Source organism: Larimichthys crocea, chromosome XXI (genome assembly GCF_000972845.2).
Source record: "Larimichthys crocea isolate SSNF chromosome XXI, L_crocea_2.0, whole genome shotgun sequence".
Taxonomy (NCBI): domain Eukaryota; kingdom Metazoa; phylum Chordata; class Actinopteri; family Sciaenidae; genus Larimichthys; species Larimichthys crocea.
Window position 1 is genome coordinate 19,661,983 of NC_040031.1, and position 18,420 is coordinate 19,680,402.

Consider the following 18,420-nt stretch of genomic DNA (forward strand, 5'->3'; position numbering starts at 1 on the left):
TTGACCCATTTACCCAAAGAATGATATTAAAATGTTTTTTGACCACTGTATTCACAGAAGATCAAATCAGATAATGCTTTCTTATTTTTCAAATTTTGTTTCATAATAGCTCACAAAAAAAACGGGCATCTTATATCAGGAACTGCTCCAGATGAGAAAAAATATCAAAACACTTCCTAAAACATCTAGTAAAAAAAAAAGTGGTCATACAGCTCTCTTAGAGATAAAAACTGTGGACTGTTGAAAACAATACATATAAAATACATCGGAGCTACATTTGAGTGAGGCCTACATGACCTGCACTATATGGTTCTGTGTGTTTGTGCCACATGTTAAGTTCAGTAAATGGTTGTTTAAATGATTTGTAGCAGTTTGCATGAAAGTTGAGGTGAAAGTAGACAGTAAACAGAGCATCATAAAAGATGATTTTTAATTACTGATTAAATATTTTGCCATTTAGGTATACGTTAAAACATAAACATTAAGACATGGTGAAAACAAATGCGTGTTAAATGTTAGGAACCAGGTTAGCGAATATAATTTCCAGAAGAGTTAAGTGAGTTATATATATCCTTGATAATGGAACATTTTATAAGGGGAGAAGGCTTATTTCATCTCTATCAACATCATGCTGTTCCCCTTGCTGTACTGCAGGGGGTGATGTGTCCAGAGCTACTCCAGCAGATATGGGGTGACAACGGCACAAATCCTGTGATGTCATACTACTTAAGACGAAGACATGGTGAAATAAATTCCATAGATTTTATGATTTTTAAATTGTTTTCAACAACAACTTAGCGTTGTCATTACACAATACATTTAAATCTATTTAAATCAGATAGTTGGTAAGTGGTGAGAGAGTTGTGCTGTAGTGTTTGGATATACCACCAAGATAAATGAACATCTTATTGTCCTTTCAGAGTAAACACAGACCCCATTAATGCTTGTTACCAGTACTGAGATCAATAATTCATATTTTCTCAGTGTCACAATTTCAGTAAAATCACATGAAGCTTTAGCTGGTGCCAGTTAATTAGGACTTCCATACGCAGTGTTTATAGGTGAAGTTATAAGCACTATATAATTGGCTTGCTATAATGTGTGAATGTCTGTTCTAATGTATTTATGACAGCTAATCAGGCTTAGCGAAGCTGGGTCAGCACACAGTTGTGTGTGTGTGTGTGTATGTATGTATGTGTGTGTATCTGTAAGCAGCAGGGTTGATCAGCATAGAGGAGCACATGTGTGTTCTGCTGCTTTCCCTTTCTCGTAAACTCTGGAAATACATTCAATGGGATTAACAGCTTCACCGTTCAACATAATCAACTAAGTAAGTCTTAAATTTCATTGATTGTATCATAGTTTATTAGAATTGTATATAGAATCTATTCAATGTATTTTGGATACTTGGATATTGGACTATTGGAATACAATGGTAAAAAATATAAACATTTTTTCAATACAGCTCATGAAATTTAGAACACATGTTATTACAGTTTCTCCATTGGTCTGGCTCATTTTTCGAAACAAATTTCATTCTCAAAACTCTAAGATCATTTGGTAAAACAGTCGTACAGTTCAGCACAACACCATAGCTCACTTGCAAAAGCGCATATCTCTCCCAAAACATTTCACTCGTGTCAAAACTAGATTTCTTTTTCATATAAATAGTCAGTACCTCCAAAATGCATCGTCCCTTTGGCATTGTGTGAGCAATGTTTTGTCACTATGGCAGAGGACCATATCCCTCATGTCCACCTCTCAGTCTTAGCCCAGTCCTTCATTCACAGTGGTTATTATTACTTTTTTGTTACTATTTTTTTTGTCTAGCTAACAGAATATAATTGTGTATAAAACTGAAAAAATAGGATTTTAGGGTAAGAGTAGCCTCTAAGGTTTGACATCACACATTGCACTCACACTGCCAAGGAAAGGTAGTCATTTTTATTCACACACATAAAGTAACCTCCATATCAGAGTAAAAAGAAAATGTATAAAGCATAATATACTGTTATATAAACACAAACAAAAACAAGGAAAATTATATGTAGCTTACAGTGCTGTAAATAAATACAGTATATGGTATTCATGGTATTATGTTGATATGATTATGTTGAATTGAACAGACTATTTTGCATGTGATAACTTATAGAATGAAATGATGCTGACATGTTTTATAAAGAGAGTTTTAGAGAGCCCTTAGACTGAGAATCAATCAATCAGTTTGGATCAACAGGATCTATTTTATTGGAAATTGTGCTAAATGTAGGCTAACTGTACTTAATCATTTTCAAAGATGTACTAAGACATTTGCAATGTGATGAAATCAATGAGAAATACAATTCTGTTGTGAACAATTGCCAAGTGGTTTGGAGGTTTGTACATGTTGTACATGTTTTGAGAATGGCATTTCTGTTTCAAGAAATGAGCCAAACCAATGGAGAAAAACTCCATAAAGAAAGTTAAGTGCAATAAAGCGCAATGACATGTGGAAAAAAAGTATTGAACACAGTAAGGAAAAGCGCAAAACCAACTAGTTCCAGTATGTTCCAGTATGTGAGTGCATGTAAACAAATCATTTGTTACCAAGCTGTGACGCAAAAAAAAACAAAAAACATCTCATGATGGGGAGTGGCGAAGAGCTTTCCCAAGACCTTTGCAACAACATTGTTTAGCTCCATAGCAATGGCACTGGTTGCCAATAGATTTCTCAACTCAACTCTCTCTTATTAGCACTGTTGGGTCCATTATCCACAAGTGAAGGGAACATCACTCCATTATATCAACCAACCACACACATTTCAAAGCAGACAGTCAGAAAGTTAGTAACAAGAGTAACCCATGAGCCAAGACTCTCTTAAAAAGAGCTCCAGAAAAGACCTGGAAGCAGCAGGTATAGTCGTCACAGAAAAACCAATAGGCAATGCACTCCACTGCCACACTCTCTGCATGATCAACTCAAAGATAAATTCATGTTGAAGCTTGTTTGAAGCATGGTCAGACAAGAACGGCAACAATATGACGCAACATGTTTGGAGGAAAAATAGCATGTGGCATATGACCCTAAAACTACCATACCTACAGTAGCATAATATTGGGCTGTTTCTCTTCTCGTGGTACTGGTAGAATCCAAATTATTGAGGGGAAGAAGAATGGCGCCATGACCGGGAAATACTTTGAATGGGAAATTTCATGCACCAGTATAATGAGGATGAGACATGGGTGGAAGTTCAGGCAGGATGATGATTATGCAAAACATGCTGCAAAGGAGACTGTCAGTTGGTTCCAGAGGGGGAAAAAATAAAGATGGTGGACTGGCTCAGTCAATCACCAAATAGAACATTTGTGGAGGGAAATAAAGATCCAGATTCAGCATCAGCTCGCCTAAATCTTCAAGACTTAAAGACTGAGCTGAAAGACTGAGATATTAGTTTCTTTGTACAGGAAGCATTCTGAAACAAAAGCTTCTCCACCAAGTGTTAGATAAATTTCAGTTAGCAAAGGTTTTCCCTGTGTCCTGTAAATATTTTTACATGTGTAGTTTTGTGAATACCAATGTTTGATATACATTTAATATAAAACACTACATTAGAAGTATGTTTAAATAAATGTTAAAATGTTGAATACTTATTTCTCCCACTGTAAATTATGAGAATTGACAGTTTAAATATCAAATATGTTGACAAGAACATGACATGAGGCTGCAAGATGGCCAAGTTAGGGCATAGTCCTTTTTATCTGCATTGTGGAAGCTCAGGCTGATCTTGGGGGTTTCCTTGGGTGCAGGATGATGCCGACATTGACCTCACACTTACCGGTACCAAGGCCTTCCTACACCCAGGCCAGGGAGAACCTAGTGAAGGCGATCCCACCTAAGCTCCTCTGCCTGCTCGCCTGTGGAGGAATAGACTGTCGCTATGAAGGACCAGAGTGCTGGAAATTAAATCAACAGGTCATTCGAGGCCTTTTCTCCTCCTGGTGAGACCACGCAGCTATACTGTAGATGTTGCTATGTTTTGTGTTCTATCAAATGGTATGTCTGAACTTCTTCATATTGCAGGGTAACCGATGACATTATTGCCATGGCACGACCATCTAATCATCTAATTGAGAAATACAACATCATAGAACAATTTCGAAGGTAATGACTGATCGTTATTATTCCTGTAATGTTTGTGTCTGTGCAGTATGTAGATATGCATGATACATTGCTTGTGCAAAATTAGACAATTAGTTAAATACAAAGTGGGCAATCATATCTAGTTAAGACATGTTGCTTTTATTGGGTGAAATGAGAACAAGATAAGTAAGTAAGAATAATTGTGGACAAATTGTGGACATATTACAAGTAACAAGAAACAGGCCTAGTGTCAACTCTTGTCTTACTTTATGATTTTTTCCCAGGTTGAACGTCAAATCGGTCATCAACATGCAGCTTCCAGGAGAGCATGCTCATTGTGGACCGGCCCTAGACCCTGAAAGTGGTTTCACATACTCTCCACAGATCTTTATGGAGAATGACAGTGAGATATTATATTATATATTATTTACCGTATCCATGATGACACTATTTCAGTTCAAAACAACTAAGACTGGCCAGAAATCTGCACCACTAACAAAGTGTAAAATGTAAATACAGTTTCTATAATTTCACAATACTGTTTCTACATTATAAAATAGCTTACATACACGTTTAAATTCTTATGAATGTCCATTATGTTCCTAAAATATGTGCACATATTTCTATATTTGCAGTTTACTTTTACAACTTTGGGATGCCAGATTTTGGTGTGTCCTCTCTCGGTCGTATAATTGATGGGGTGAAGGTTTTGGCCTTTGCAGTGAGGGAAGGAAGAGTGGCTATACACTGCCATGCAGGCCTGGGCAGGACAGGTACGAATAAACATATATGCTGTATCTACTGTTCATGTATGTGTTTAAGGGTGTACACATGTAATGCTTCCATGTATATTCAGTGTGTTTGTACTCTGCTCAACAGGGGTGCTGATTGCCTGTTACTTGATCTACACGTTGCGCATCAGCCCCAGTGAGGCTGTCCACTACGTGCGGATTAAACGGCCTCGTTCTATCCAAACCCGATCACAGATCAGCCAGGTGTTTGACTTTGCTCGACTGCTTGGTACACAGCTGGTCCAATACCCAGACCTCAGCCTGCGGCATGGAACTCCTTTCACGTTGCAGCACTACCTAAACCGGCAGGCACTACTACTGCATGGCCAGGAGGCACGCACCCTCAGACATACACCTAAGGTCAGGCCTATATCATTATACTATATTAATCCTGTGTCATAAACATACCTGTCCATTATGTAGAAAACTTGACCTTCTCCACCTCCTTTCTGACCTCCTTTTGACCTTCTCATCAGGTGGTATACCTCCTGTGTGTGCGTCTCTCCTGCTTAGCTCTGGGTCTCCCTGCTCCACCAGAGGTCATCGCTGAGCTGGATAAGAGGTCAGCACTGAAGACCCTGAGCAGGACTGTGAGGGAGACCCTGGTGGCTAAACAGTACTTGCCCTTAATGAGGGATAGTTACAAGAGCTCGTGGGGGGACTCTGGGTCAGTATCCTCCTGGGACGAGCCACTGGGATTCTTGGAAAGGAAGAGAGACGTGCTGCTGGACAAACGCAGCTATAGCGACTCTGACCTCAGCAAGATCATAGTAAAGGAGGCCCAATTTCAAATTAATCTTATATAATTACATAAAGTTTCTGTATGTAGAATAAAACTGATAACAGAGGCTAGTCTCACTTCGTTGTATTCTGTCTTGAAGGATCTGGAGTTGAGTCCATACTGCACCTCAGCACTTGGAAATGAGAGACACTGGTGTGTGCAGGATCTGATACGACCCAATCTGAGACCAGTTAGCCCAATCCTTGCCACACTTTCACCAGACTACCACACAACCGAAAAGGAATCAATATCTAACACGGGAACAAGCAACAACTGTGCTAAAAGGTCTAAGTGCACAAGTAAAAAGGCACTTTCCAAATACAGCTCCAACACTGAGGTAACTGTGATTGAGTGTCAGCTTTCTTCACAGCTAATGATAAAGAAAGCCTTGATGTGAACACTTTAAAACACTCTGATCTCTGTCATATAAAGTTGTGCAGAAATCCAAATAATCCAGGCCCAACCTCAGTCGCCCGTGCTGTAGCTAAGGCAATGTCAGACCAAGGTCCTCCAGAAGAGACCATTCTGCAAAGATCGGCTCTGCTGCAGGTAAAAAAACAAAAAACGTATGGTTTAACAACAGAACACATCACTTTGATTTTGAGCTCTGAAGGTACTGAGTTAATTAATCTTGCTCACCTTTTTAACAGGAGGAACTAAACAGTAGTGACTGTGGCTGGGCTCTGCTGGTCACCGAGTCAGATCCCCATGTTCTCAGCTGTTTGTTATGGACCTGGCTGGACAAGTTAAGGGTCAGTGGCTTTAAACATGAGGACAATGCCAGTATTAATGCCAGTATGTTTTGAATTTCAGTTTCATACTGTGGTAAACATCTTTGTTTCCTCCAACTTCCTCCAGGACCCCGTTCTGAGTCCAGAGGATCTAGACAGGTTCAGTTGGGCAAACAACAGGAAACCTCTCAATGTGCTCAAGAAGGTGAAAGAAACAGACATATTATTAGTCATATTTGACCCTAAGTCTACTTAAGAAACATCCACTTTAAACCTTTGTCAAAGACATAAAAAGTTATTTTTAATATTACATCATTACAGCCACAGAGACACACCATCTATTGTCTACTGAGCTGTGTGAGCACGGTGACCAGCCTGTGTCCACACAGAGAGGATGCAGTGCTGCAACGACTGATGCGGTCACTTACAAGGGTAAGACAAATGTGGTACTGCAGTATGTTAAAAGCGTGTGTGTGTGTGCAAATATTATGAGGGTATATGCTTCAGTTCAATAACTGCCATCTGTTTTATTAAAACCAACAGCGCCCCCAAGAGGAAATGGGAAGCCTTGCAACTTTAATGAAAGTCATGAGGGCGAGTTTGAGAGAAACCCTCCACAACTACAGATACCTCAGGAGGGCCTGCAGCACCAATGCTACACTTTGAAGAGCAGAGTCCATATCAGAGAAGAAAAGTGACAGAGCAGTTTGATTTTTAAAGTTTGGTGGTAATTCACCTGATTGAGGTTAAATCAAGAAGTGTAATGGCCCTTTTTGCAGAAGATATTAACATGTCACAGTAGGAAAAGCGAATAATAGACTAAATAAAGGCTAAATTTCATTTAACTGCTTTGGTTTCAGGGTCCTGTCATACTATGATGGCTTCCTGGAACATTTAAACAGAACCAGAGCCATGTGTGCTTCAGTGCTTTTCCTACTATGACAAGTCTTTTTGGAGCCCTTGGTGAGATTTGGCCTTGGGCAAGTCCACCTTCACATCTTATTGTGACCACCCAATTATATCTTTCACTTTACAAAATATCACAAGTACCTATTGGACATGGATTCAACATCAACAGTCTCTCTATATATTTTTTGTTATATCAAATAAATTGCCAATCATTTAACAAGAACTATGATCTTCTTATTCCTGTCTCAGCCTAAGCTGAGTTGCTCTGGTTCAAACTGTTCTCTCTAAATGTTGTCTCTAAATGTTTTTGTGGTTTTTGCTTACAGAGGGTAATAAATGCATGAACATTTAGAATATAGTAAGTTTTGAGTGAAGATTTTTACATTTTCAGGCATTTATTGCTCTTCATGAACAGCTAGTACAAAGAACATCCCTCACCACCTCATATTTGAACATGGATGTATCCTTGAAAGCACAATTCAATAGACAGTCCTGCATATTGTACTGGATCAGTGGTTAAACTTGAAATAAAACCCATAAATTAGAACTGAATAATGACAGTGATGTTTATTGTATGCTTCTACATTTAGTTTCATGTCTATGTTCAGTAGTATGTAAGCAACTGTACTTTAGTGTTAAGCAGATTAGCTCGAAACAGTATGATCCTTCAGCCTTTTATACAAAATAAATCATTTACATAATCCACATACTCATTTTAAGTATTCACATTTTGGAAATTCCTGCACACACACACACACACACACACACACATACACAACACATATTAAGCATGCCTGTCAAAGAGTTGTCTCCATGGCAACGTTGTCATAGTGAAGTTGACAACCAGTAAACAATCTCTGTTTGGGTTGAGCGTACATGCTGACTTCTGGGGATAAAGCCTGAGATTGGGGGCAAACTCGCAGCAGGAGAAGGATTTTTTAATTGGGTAAAATCAATTTTATATCTATTTTTAAGACAATAGCAAAGCTAAACTGAAAGCAGCCACTGATTTTACAAGTTTGTCTGCGCTTGGTAGACATCTTGTGGTTTCAGGCTACTCTGAGTTATGAGGTTCTTTGGCTTTGTGTTACATTAGTAACACTTTAACCACAAATGGCAAATATACAGGCCTCTATTGTAGCATATAGCTTGCCAAAATGTAGCTATTTTATTAGATCACCTATGTAAAGTGATAGTGACGACTGTAGTATACAGTCACTGATGTGTAACCACCACTGTGTAAGTAACAGAAATGCACTAACCTGCTGCTTTATTTAACTCATTAACATGTCAACTGCTCTCTTTCATAACAAGTGTAGTAAATAATCAACCACAGTAACAGAGAGAAGTAGATATGTGTTACTAAATGTAATGTTTTTGACATGCTTTGTTGCTTGTGTCATTCAAAAATCAAAATCAAACATTAAGTCAAAATTAAATGTAAAACAATGTTTGATTTAATTAGACAAAACATAATATTTTTAATCCTTATCTTTTGAACTCAGTGTCAGTTTAACAAGAGTATGCTGAGGTTTTTTTCACATTTTGACAAATTATTTCAGTACCGTATGATTATAAAGCACACTGGTGACAAAAACTTAGTAATGCTTCACTACACAGGCTTTTATTATTATTATTATTATTCAAAAACTAATACTGATGATTAGCTGGCAATATTGTTGTCCTTCAACATCAAACTGTGTGCACCCTAAGAACCCAGCAGCCTGGTGTTTTTCATGTTTTAGTCATTGTCATTCAAAGACTGTTTATTTAAGTACCTGAAATTCATTTTATTTTATGTCATAACCAATTCCCCCATTAGCGCTGGTGAGTATAAAGGACACCAGAACTGCTGCTGTTATTGTTCTTTGTCTTTATAATTAAAAATTCATATTGTCAATTGGCTTTTGGTCACAATCCATCCTCGTACTCTCTCTCAGGGTAATGGCAAAGACTGAAGCTTGGGTTGGAAACTGGAGGCCCCATAAGCCAAGAGGGCCAATAGCTGCTCTCTATGGTAGCCCAGGGCCCAAGTATGCACTGCCTGGACTCACAGGTATGTCCAAAATCGCCATTAAGCCCTTTTTTCCAACACCAACACCATTATAATTATTATAACTAATATTGTCTGTCCTTGATTCATCCATAAAGGTATTTCTAAGCATGACCCCACTAAATACAAAGCACCAATGTTCAGCTTTGGGACGCGTCATGATACTGGCAGATCTGATTGCTCCCCTGGACCAAGATACCTCATTCCCTCCAACATCACCAGAGAGGGACGAGATGGCACTCCTGCATTTTCACTCCACAGCCGTCCAAAACAGCCAGGATTGTTCCAGGCCCCAGGACCAGGTCAGAAAAAAACCTTGCACATTAAAACTGATTTTGTAAAAGCCCATGAAAATTAAACACTGCTGATTCATCTACCCACTAACGCTAACGGGCCAAGGACACAGGCGGAAAGACAGGGGATAGATGAGGGGCTGTAAGTTAACAGTGGGCAAGAAAAGGCAACCTGACCCAGCCAAAAGCTAAGAGGGGGGGGGCCAAAACGGAGACGGAGAGGGGAGGGAAAGAAAGCAAAGAGGGACACCCCCCCTTGCGGGTAGGTAAAACTTTAAAAGAGTGATAAAGAGGCAGGGCTAATTTTCAAGGACAGATCAGGACTTGGTTTAGAGGGGGTATTTTCCATCATGTAAACTTGGCCTTCATCCCCAAACCGTGCATGACTTGCAAAATCTCACATTAATACATTTCAGATGTGCCGTCACACACCCCCCAAAAGAAATTAATTTAGGGAAATACAAGCAAGAAACATCTGTTGGTGTTTTTCTCCCCTTTTTTTTTTTTTTCCCTATTTGCAAATCCCTTCCTGTTTTTCTTAACACAACTGGGCCGTTTACAAAATGTCCCCATTTTAAATAACAATGTTTAAAAACTTCCACAGTTTGTGGGGAACTGAGTCCGCCCTGGAAAATGTGGGTAGGAGAGAAGACGGCGTGTTTTCGGAGCTTACAGGCAGGGTGCCATCCTCTTGTCTTCTGCGTTGGCTGTTGTCGCTTCGGGAGCTGGCCTGTTGAGGAAGTGGACGGCCTGCTCGCAAGTAGAAACGTCTGTGAATGAAGAATTCCTCTTAAGCCAGCACCTCGCTTGATGCTCTGGCGTCATGGGCTGAGCGTGAAACAAACCCTTAAAAACACACAAATACCAACCGGTTAGTTCACTCGAGAAGTATTGACAAAAAGAAAAAAACAACAAATATTTTCTCCTGAACTGTTTACATGAAAAGATTAGTCACTGTAAGACCTACTGTTGCTTGATCTGTACAGCATGACACTGTTCCTTTTCGGTATCAAAGAATGGGTAGAGATACAACCTGCTGCAAAATGGTTTTTACTGTTAAAGCATCAAACAACTGAACATTCACCTGTTGTGGATGGCCCCCAGTTTATTTTTTGTAAGGAGACGGTTGGTCTGTTTTCCTCAGTACGAACCTCAAATATGACTGATTATTGAATTTGCAGGGTAACTCAGGACTGTGAGGACTTGACCTTCTCCCACGCAGCGTGTAGATAGAAGAGGATATCTGGAGGAGTAATCTGAAACCAATTAGTACCCGTAGATAACAGGGCGGGGGCCTGAATCCAGACAGACAGCCTCTGCTTTGCGCACCTGACTTATTCATGTAAAGGGTTTTTTAAAGACACTTAAGGTCCTTTAATTTGTCTTTGAACCTTTAACAGTTGTGGAAGATGAAATGGGGACTTTATTCAGATCTAATCTGTTTTGTGACTCATGCGATTTATTGCAAACGATGCAACCCACTGATTTTTTTGCATTTTAAAGTCTCCGGATCAAACTGTTTTTAATAGGCAAGGAGGGTACTAAAATTTTGCTTGAAATTCTGTATCATTACTTGCTAGTTTTTAAATGTGGGCTTACTGTAATACACTACTTGTATCTACAGCAGTGTCTTTAACCTGAATAGAGGTGTTTTGGCAACTGATGCCATGCGGTTTCTGGTGCAAGGTGCCTTCACATGCTGGGTCTGCTGAGAGAGCATTGATTGAGATGTCCACAAAACACATACAACATCTTCAGTTTGAAATATCAATCCTATAATAACATTTTCTCCCCATTGGGAATAGAAGTAGTGTTGTGTATTGGCCACTGAGGAGACGTCATGGAATACAAGATTGTTTCTTCTGATAAAGGATGATAAGATCAGAGGAACAGTGCCTTTATTCCCCTCTATCAGAGCACTATCAGACAGAGCAGGGGAGGACAAAGCATGGCCTTTACAGGTGATTTGCCCTTTTTTTGTCCACAGGTCCCTGCCTCCCGCATGAAAACAAGACAGCACAATACACTGGAACAATAAAAGTCCCTCACTGAGTCCTGACAGTCACCAGGGAAATGGGTATTTTTTATTTTAAAAACCGCCATGAGCTTTGCGCTGCTTGATGGAAACTTGTATAACCACGACAACGTACGGAAATGTGAGTGAATAGTCCTGACCTTAGTGATGGGAGAGGTGAAGACGTCACGGACGTCACTGGTGCCGGGTTTGTTCCTCTGCGGAGGGACAGCGTGTGGAATCCAGTCGACGCTGGCGGGCCTCGGCCTTTTGTCCGGGTCGAGTGGACAAGCAGTACCGCATTGTCCTACATCCTCGCATCCTCATTGATGAGGTTTGATAACCGGCATCGCCACCACTGATTCCTCCTGTTCACCCTCGAAACAAGCACATACAACAGATACGGGGGTAAACACACAGCGAACAAGAATGCAGATCTAATGCCAATGGTTGTTACAATATACATTAGAATTTTGATGCAAGATAACGTATAAAATCTGACTAGATGATTGGGACTGGGATAGCAACAAGATATTCATAAATTAATCACTAGTTTGTGCATAATGTCAGTGTGTGGTTACTACCACGTACGGTTCAAACCAGCAATTCTATAATTAAACTTAATAGACCTTTAGTTTATTTGTTTTGCTAGAAACATGTAAATGAGTTATGAGGTATGTTTCGGTTGTTTGTGAAATGTAGGTAAAAAGCTTCCCAGTCATTATTAAAAAAACAGCATTTTAATTGAAAGTGTCAGGTTCAGCAGCTGTAATCAACCATAATGAATCTGATCTCTTTACCTGTTCGCCGATCTAAACGGGTCAGTTTAACTACACAGCAACGTTACCGACAGTTAAGTTATAAAACGCAGGTTAAGTCTGAAGAGATGGTGATATTTTTTGTTTACCCTCTCAGAATAATACTAATGAGCACACAACATACACACACTTGCAGCGAACTTCAGAGGGGTTATCAAATACTGAAAACTTAATTTAAAACAGTGTTTTTTTGTAACGTCACACAAAAGGATCTTTTAAAAGGTAGAATTTAACACAATCAGATTCATAATGGACGGTAATTATAAAGAAAGAGGCATTCCTAATCAAGTCAGTATTCAGGAATGCATTTGGCTCGTGCAACATAAACACTCCTCTGAGTGTTTGATAGCGTGGTCAATGGCGAGGAGGGCTAACTTTGCTGCATGAGAGAAACCTGATAATGTTGCCATGGAAAATGCCAACATCAATTTCATGGAGGCTCTCAGCGGCACAGCTGGTGTTGTGACACTGATGGTTTCAACAGTAATTGTCCTTCCACAGTAAAACCCGTGATGACTTCTATCTAGCTCTTTTCTATCCACGCCTTATCTATCAGGATTTGCAAGATGTACTTCAGACTGTCGGGAGTCTCTCCTGGTGCAGTCAGGTCTGTTAGCCACTCCCCTGTCGGATGTCTCTACCCTCAACGCCAGAAACGAGTCAGGCAGAGTTTGTCGGGGTTCTGCTCCTGATCTGTGGGAGGGGGGTGTCGTAGTGGCGTCCTGTCTGTGTGCCGCTGCTGCCTGGTCTGGCGGGCTGGCCAGGGCTCCACGCTCATCTCGGTGGGGCTGGGAGTTCTGGTGCAGACATAGACACCGTAAAGAAGCACACGCGTGCATGCAAGCCAAAGAGCACAAACACAAAGACACATACAAACACGGGAGGAAAGGTGGAAGACTGAGGCGATGCGGTGGATGGATCAGCTGGGAGAGCCCAAAGAAAGAACAGACAAAAGGAGTGGGAAACGGAGGGGGCCGTATTGAGGAGCGAGATGGGCGAGAGCGGGACACAAAGGGGGGCTCTATTGTTCTTGGCAAATGTAGCCCGGAAAGAATAGTACCACTAAAGATCCACTAGAGGGGATGTCACTTAAGAACGTGAGATCTGGTTTTCCACTGTGGGTTACGCCCCTTCAGCTGATGAAACAGATCGAAATAATAACCCACTAACATGGAGATATAACATCAAGTGAACGTTTGAGATGAAGAAAACAAAAATAATCTCAGATTCTTTTTCCCGAGACAAGCAGGAAAACGCAAGCAGCAGCTTTCCAGTGTAAGGACTCAACAACAGGGGATACTGTTCTCTAACGAACAAGGGGGAACACACTCAGCTGCAGACTCCCTTGGACCCTCAAGCACTAAAATGTGGAACCCGTGAATCACAGACAACAGGAATGGTCAGCTGACTCACTCTCCATTTTTTATGTGTGGTTCAGTGGCATTCTTCTAGTAAGCAATCCTCAAGAGACATACAAAACCACATTTTTCCATTTGAAGAGGAATGCCAGGTGGCCATGCTGACATATGTGGTAGTTGCCCGATGTATCAGGCAAAAATAACTCATCATGCTTTCATGCGGTTAGCAAGATGTTCCTCATCATGCCCACAGCTGAGATACCAGAGTCATACGCAAAGCACCTCAAGTTCAGATCAGGTTTGTTCGATCACCAATGTTTGGGGTTTCAAAAACCAGTTGTTCATCCTGAGGCGCGGTGGGGCTGAGAGGTTTGATGATAGCAAGTTTTCAACAGATACTATTCAGTGGAATCTCGTTTCAGAGGCAAAACAGAAACGTATTTAAGGCCTTAAGGGCATATAATAATCTCATTGAGTAATATTAAAGTAAGTGACCTAGTAATAGTAAGTAGTATATTAGACGTGAATCAATGCAAATGAATGTGAAGGGGCGTGCTATAATAACTATAACTCCTTTGTCATTACCTTTAAAGCCTTTACACTAAGCGGAATGTTTTGCTGTCATGTCATATTTAAGCCAGTATGGTTTACATGTCCAAACACACAGACATCATAGCAAACTAGGATGTAATGTGGACGAATTAAATCCATCTTCCATTGCACTGAAAGAACAGCATTTCAGCTGTATTTTGAACTTCTTCCAAAAGATTTCCTTTCTTATTACGTAGTGTACAGATCCAATTTACTTTATTGCTACGCCAGCAGGGATGCCGGACATTATAAACACCAATTACTTACGCAGACAAGACCAGGAATCTGTCAAGTATTTTCAAGTGTTTTCAGATTCTATAAATGTCAGAAAATAATGGGGAAATATCCATCACTCACGCTCCATCTTTAAATAATGGTTTATTCGACAAGCAGACCAAACAAAAGATAGTTACAAGATATATAACAAATTCCGCAGCAGATTCCCACACAAAGAAAAAGAACCATCATGACAAATGACTTTATAATAATTAATCAATTATCCTAATTGTTGACTAATTCGAGGGGTGTTACTAGACCTAACTAGTTCAGATCTAGACTGATCCACTTCAAATATAGTTTTTTTTGTCACCTTAAGATGTAATAATACATTTACCAATAGTTTTATTTAACAATATGTACAATATCGGTAAGCATTTTTTTTAGAAACTGATGCGCAATTAAAATTTGACCAAACCTAGGAGGTGTTATGAATGCCTCAAACTTATAAATAAGAAGTGACGTGATCTATTTTAGTTCCACAAAGACCTTAATAAAAAGAAACACAGCAATGAACTATCTCAACCTACAGCCAAAACGCTTTTTACATAGGGTAAGCAGTACAGGGAAGAGGAAATGCAGTACTGAGTATCACCTGATAAAACACATTAAGCTGGAGAGATCAGAGCTCCGGCAGACGCTGCCTCACGGCAGTGCGCTCTTGATCCGGGCTGTTTCAGCACCACATCAACTTCAGTGAATGCCACAAGAATTCAAAGTGATCACAATGAGGCAAACATATATGAGAATATGTCGACATTAAAATGACGCAAATTCACAAGAGAAACTTTGACACAAAGGACGGTTTTTCCCTGAAACCACCACAATGCACAGACTGCACAGGCATAAACCACTGCAGGAGTTTGGAAGGACTGTCTATGTTATCACTCCGCAACTGTACTGTCCAGTTTTTATTTTTTTAACCGGTCTACATAACACACTTCAAGCACAGAAACACTCAACTTTTCACTCAAAGCAAGTATGAATCTTCGGGTCCAAATCCCTCTCCCTCTTATCACACATACCTGGCTTTTACTTCTGGGACTCACATGCTTACTCCTCACTGTGTGGACAGGACGAGCCTGAAAACGATGCAGACCTGGTGCGTGAACGGCGATGTTGGACGTGAGTACTGCTCACACTACCTCCTCTCTCCCATATCCACAGTGGCTCAAGGAATCCAGGAAATACGCTCGATAACAAAACCTAGCTTATTAATATCCAGATCCTAGTGGCTGGACACCATGTGAGGTGCGATGTAAATCTGTCCACTGCTCCAGTTTCTCTCTACGGGGACAGGGAAGGTGATGTTGAAAGAAACTTACTACTGTGTCGCTGCGTGTTTTTGTGAGCTAGTGGAGCTGGATGAAAGAGGTGTGACGAACTCCCGATCCTCAACACATCATTCAATACCTGTCCCCAGGTCCACACCACTCGGAGATGACGGTGACACACCCTGCTTCATGGATGGTGGCAATCCAACTCTTCTTCTCCGGTTTAACAAGAATGTTTGACACTTTAAAAACTAGTTAAAAACATTTTGGCTCTACATAACGATGCAGTCTTTGTTCCATTCAGGAGATGTCTAAATGGATGTAAACGCTGAAGCCCGATGAGTCAGTCAAATGTTAACCCAGGAACTTTAATCGTCTTTTATCAATTAATCAAGGATTCTGGTGTAAAAAGCTAAAGCATGTACACCTCTTTGCTTTCTGTTCCTGTAATGATTTTCGAATTAATTATAATCAAAGAGATCAAAGGATGAAGATGGTTGCGCAGTTACCCAAACTCTGTAATTGATTTTACGTTGCAAACATGCAATCATTGGATCAATAGCACCATACTTGTGGTGCGCCGCGCTAACGTCGTGGTAATGTTAAAATCGATCATACCTTATAGTAGAGTACAGCGACTTATCGCATCATTCATGTTGTCATAAGCACCCGCCCCAGTTTCAGCTTCATACCTGAAGCTTGGTTCAACAGTTTAAACAAATGAATAACTTTCACATTAAAGTGATTGTGGATGTGATCTACGTGTGTGAGCCTCGAGGCAAGCACGAAAAGACAGACGGCAGGGAAAAGTGGTCTCTAGTTACTCCAAGTGCAACGGTCGGTCAGCATTGCCCGTGACAGCACTGTAAACCCCCCCTCCCCCCACAACCCCTCACCAAATCCTGACTCATGCATCATGCATTCATTCTCTCTGTCATTGAATGACCCTAGATTCAGTGGGAGGTAAACGACGGAGGCACACACCTGGTAGGTTAGATGAATTGAGCGGTTGGAATTTTTTTTAGTGAAACTATTAACCTTGTTTTCACACATTTCACCTGTGTGTGTTTCTCAAAAAAATGTAAGGATCGGCTAAGCATGACTTAGTTTAGTTTGTTTCATAAAATCTTGATGGATCAGTTCAGGCCATGCAGTTTCTGAGGTTGCGCAGCTGTCAAGTAAAAAACCTAAACCAGGCTGTCATAAACTCTCTGCTTTTTACTAAAAACGTCCCTTGTCCCCAGAAGTCATAATGACTGCAGATAATAATGTCTAATATCATATGAAGTATGCCAACGTACTATGGAGTACCATAGAGTACGATTAGAAAGAGACACGAAGAAAGCTTTGAGTCTATTTTTCCCGGGCTTTCATGTTTTGGCGCAGGAAACCCAAAAGGAAAGGCATCATTGTCCTTTTTTAAGCCTGTTATGAACTCTTCACACCCTGCAACAAGTTCATCAATTCACAAAACACACGCACCGTGCTACTTTGTAACAGGGAAAAACCAGGGACTACTTGGAAATGTCACGGTGTTGGGATTTAGTTTCTTTGAAATGGGCCTCGTATGAACAATAGTATCACCGAAAACCATCCACTCGAGAGAAGAATGGGCAAAATGTCAAACGCTGTTTTGCGTTTATGCTCAGCACGGTGGGAACTAACATAAGTAAACCCCAACCAACAACTCGGTTTAGGAATACAGTATCCAGTTAAAAAAGCAGCAACACAGAAGTTAATCCTCGTGGCTGAATCCATGGCAGCCTCTTAACTTGCAGAGAATGCAACAGTTTTGCTCATTACGGCCTTGAGAAAGTGGTTTCTATTCGTCTCACCCGTCCTCAGCATGTCAGAGAAGCTATGACCGAATATCCTAAAACAAAGAGAAGGGGTGAAAGTCTACAAAGTCCCTAAATAATGTCCAAAAAAACACAAGAAAAAAATATCAAAGCCTTGCTCACAACTATATACCACGCCCATTTACCTATTATTGGTAAAGCAGCTTATCCATACATGACCCTACAGACCGCCCTTGAGTCCACAGCGGCAAGCAGAGGTCTGATCCTACTCTGGCCTTTGGCCCGAGAGATGGTCCTGCATGAGAGCAGCAGAAGGGCCGCCGAACCCACTTCTCACCCCACGGCATCTGCTGTCGTCCCCCCAAACTGCTTGCGAGCTGTAGGAAAACGAGAGCTGTCCTCTGCCTCTGGAAAGCTGTTGTCCTTTTAATGCTCTTCAGCGCACAAAACACATTAGAAACAAGGACGGTCTCACTGGGCTGTAGGCCACGGCACGGCATTGCATCGTTTGCAGGAAAGGAGTCGCATGGGGGGGCTGGACTGAGAGTGAGGAGCTGAGTGGTTGAATAGCTGACGGGGCTGGGACAAGACAAGAGTAGAGACTGTCCTGAA

General features: G+C 40.7%; 2 protein-coding genes across 2 annotated transcripts in view; both read left to right on the forward strand.

The window, feature by feature from the left end:
• The first annotated feature begins 168 nt into the window (after window positions 1–168).
• zgc:77752 (protein tyrosine phosphatase domain-containing protein 1) lies at window positions 169–7,879 on the forward strand. Its single transcript, XM_010729800.3, has 13 exons — window positions 169–1,330; window positions 3,787–3,978; window positions 4,061–4,141; window positions 4,405–4,523; window positions 4,756–4,893; window positions 5,000–5,271; window positions 5,388–5,681; window positions 5,793–6,029; window positions 6,125–6,241; window positions 6,343–6,444; window positions 6,551–6,628; window positions 6,745–6,855; window positions 6,967–7,879. The coding sequence occupies exons 2-13, from the start codon at window positions 3,788–3,790 to the stop codon at window positions 7,087–7,089; spliced, it is 1,863 nt and encodes a 620-aa protein (XP_010728102.3). The 5' UTR covers window positions 169–1,330; window position 3,787; the 3' UTR covers window positions 7,090–7,879.
• A 299-nt stretch (window positions 7,880–8,178) lies between these two features.
• The window catches only part of cimap1b (ciliary microtubule associated protein 1B), a 37,552-nt gene continuing 27,310 nt past the window's right edge, over window positions 8,179–18,420 (forward strand). Inside the window, exons 1-3 of the mRNA XM_019260012.2 lie at window positions 8,179–8,278; window positions 9,273–9,388; window positions 9,484–9,687. Of these exons, the coding sequence (XP_019115557.1) occupies window positions 9,277–9,388; window positions 9,484–9,687 (316 nt within the window). The 5' untranslated portion in view covers window positions 8,179–8,278; window positions 9,273–9,276. The remainder of the gene's footprint in view (window positions 8,279–9,272; window positions 9,389–9,483; window positions 9,688–18,420) is intronic.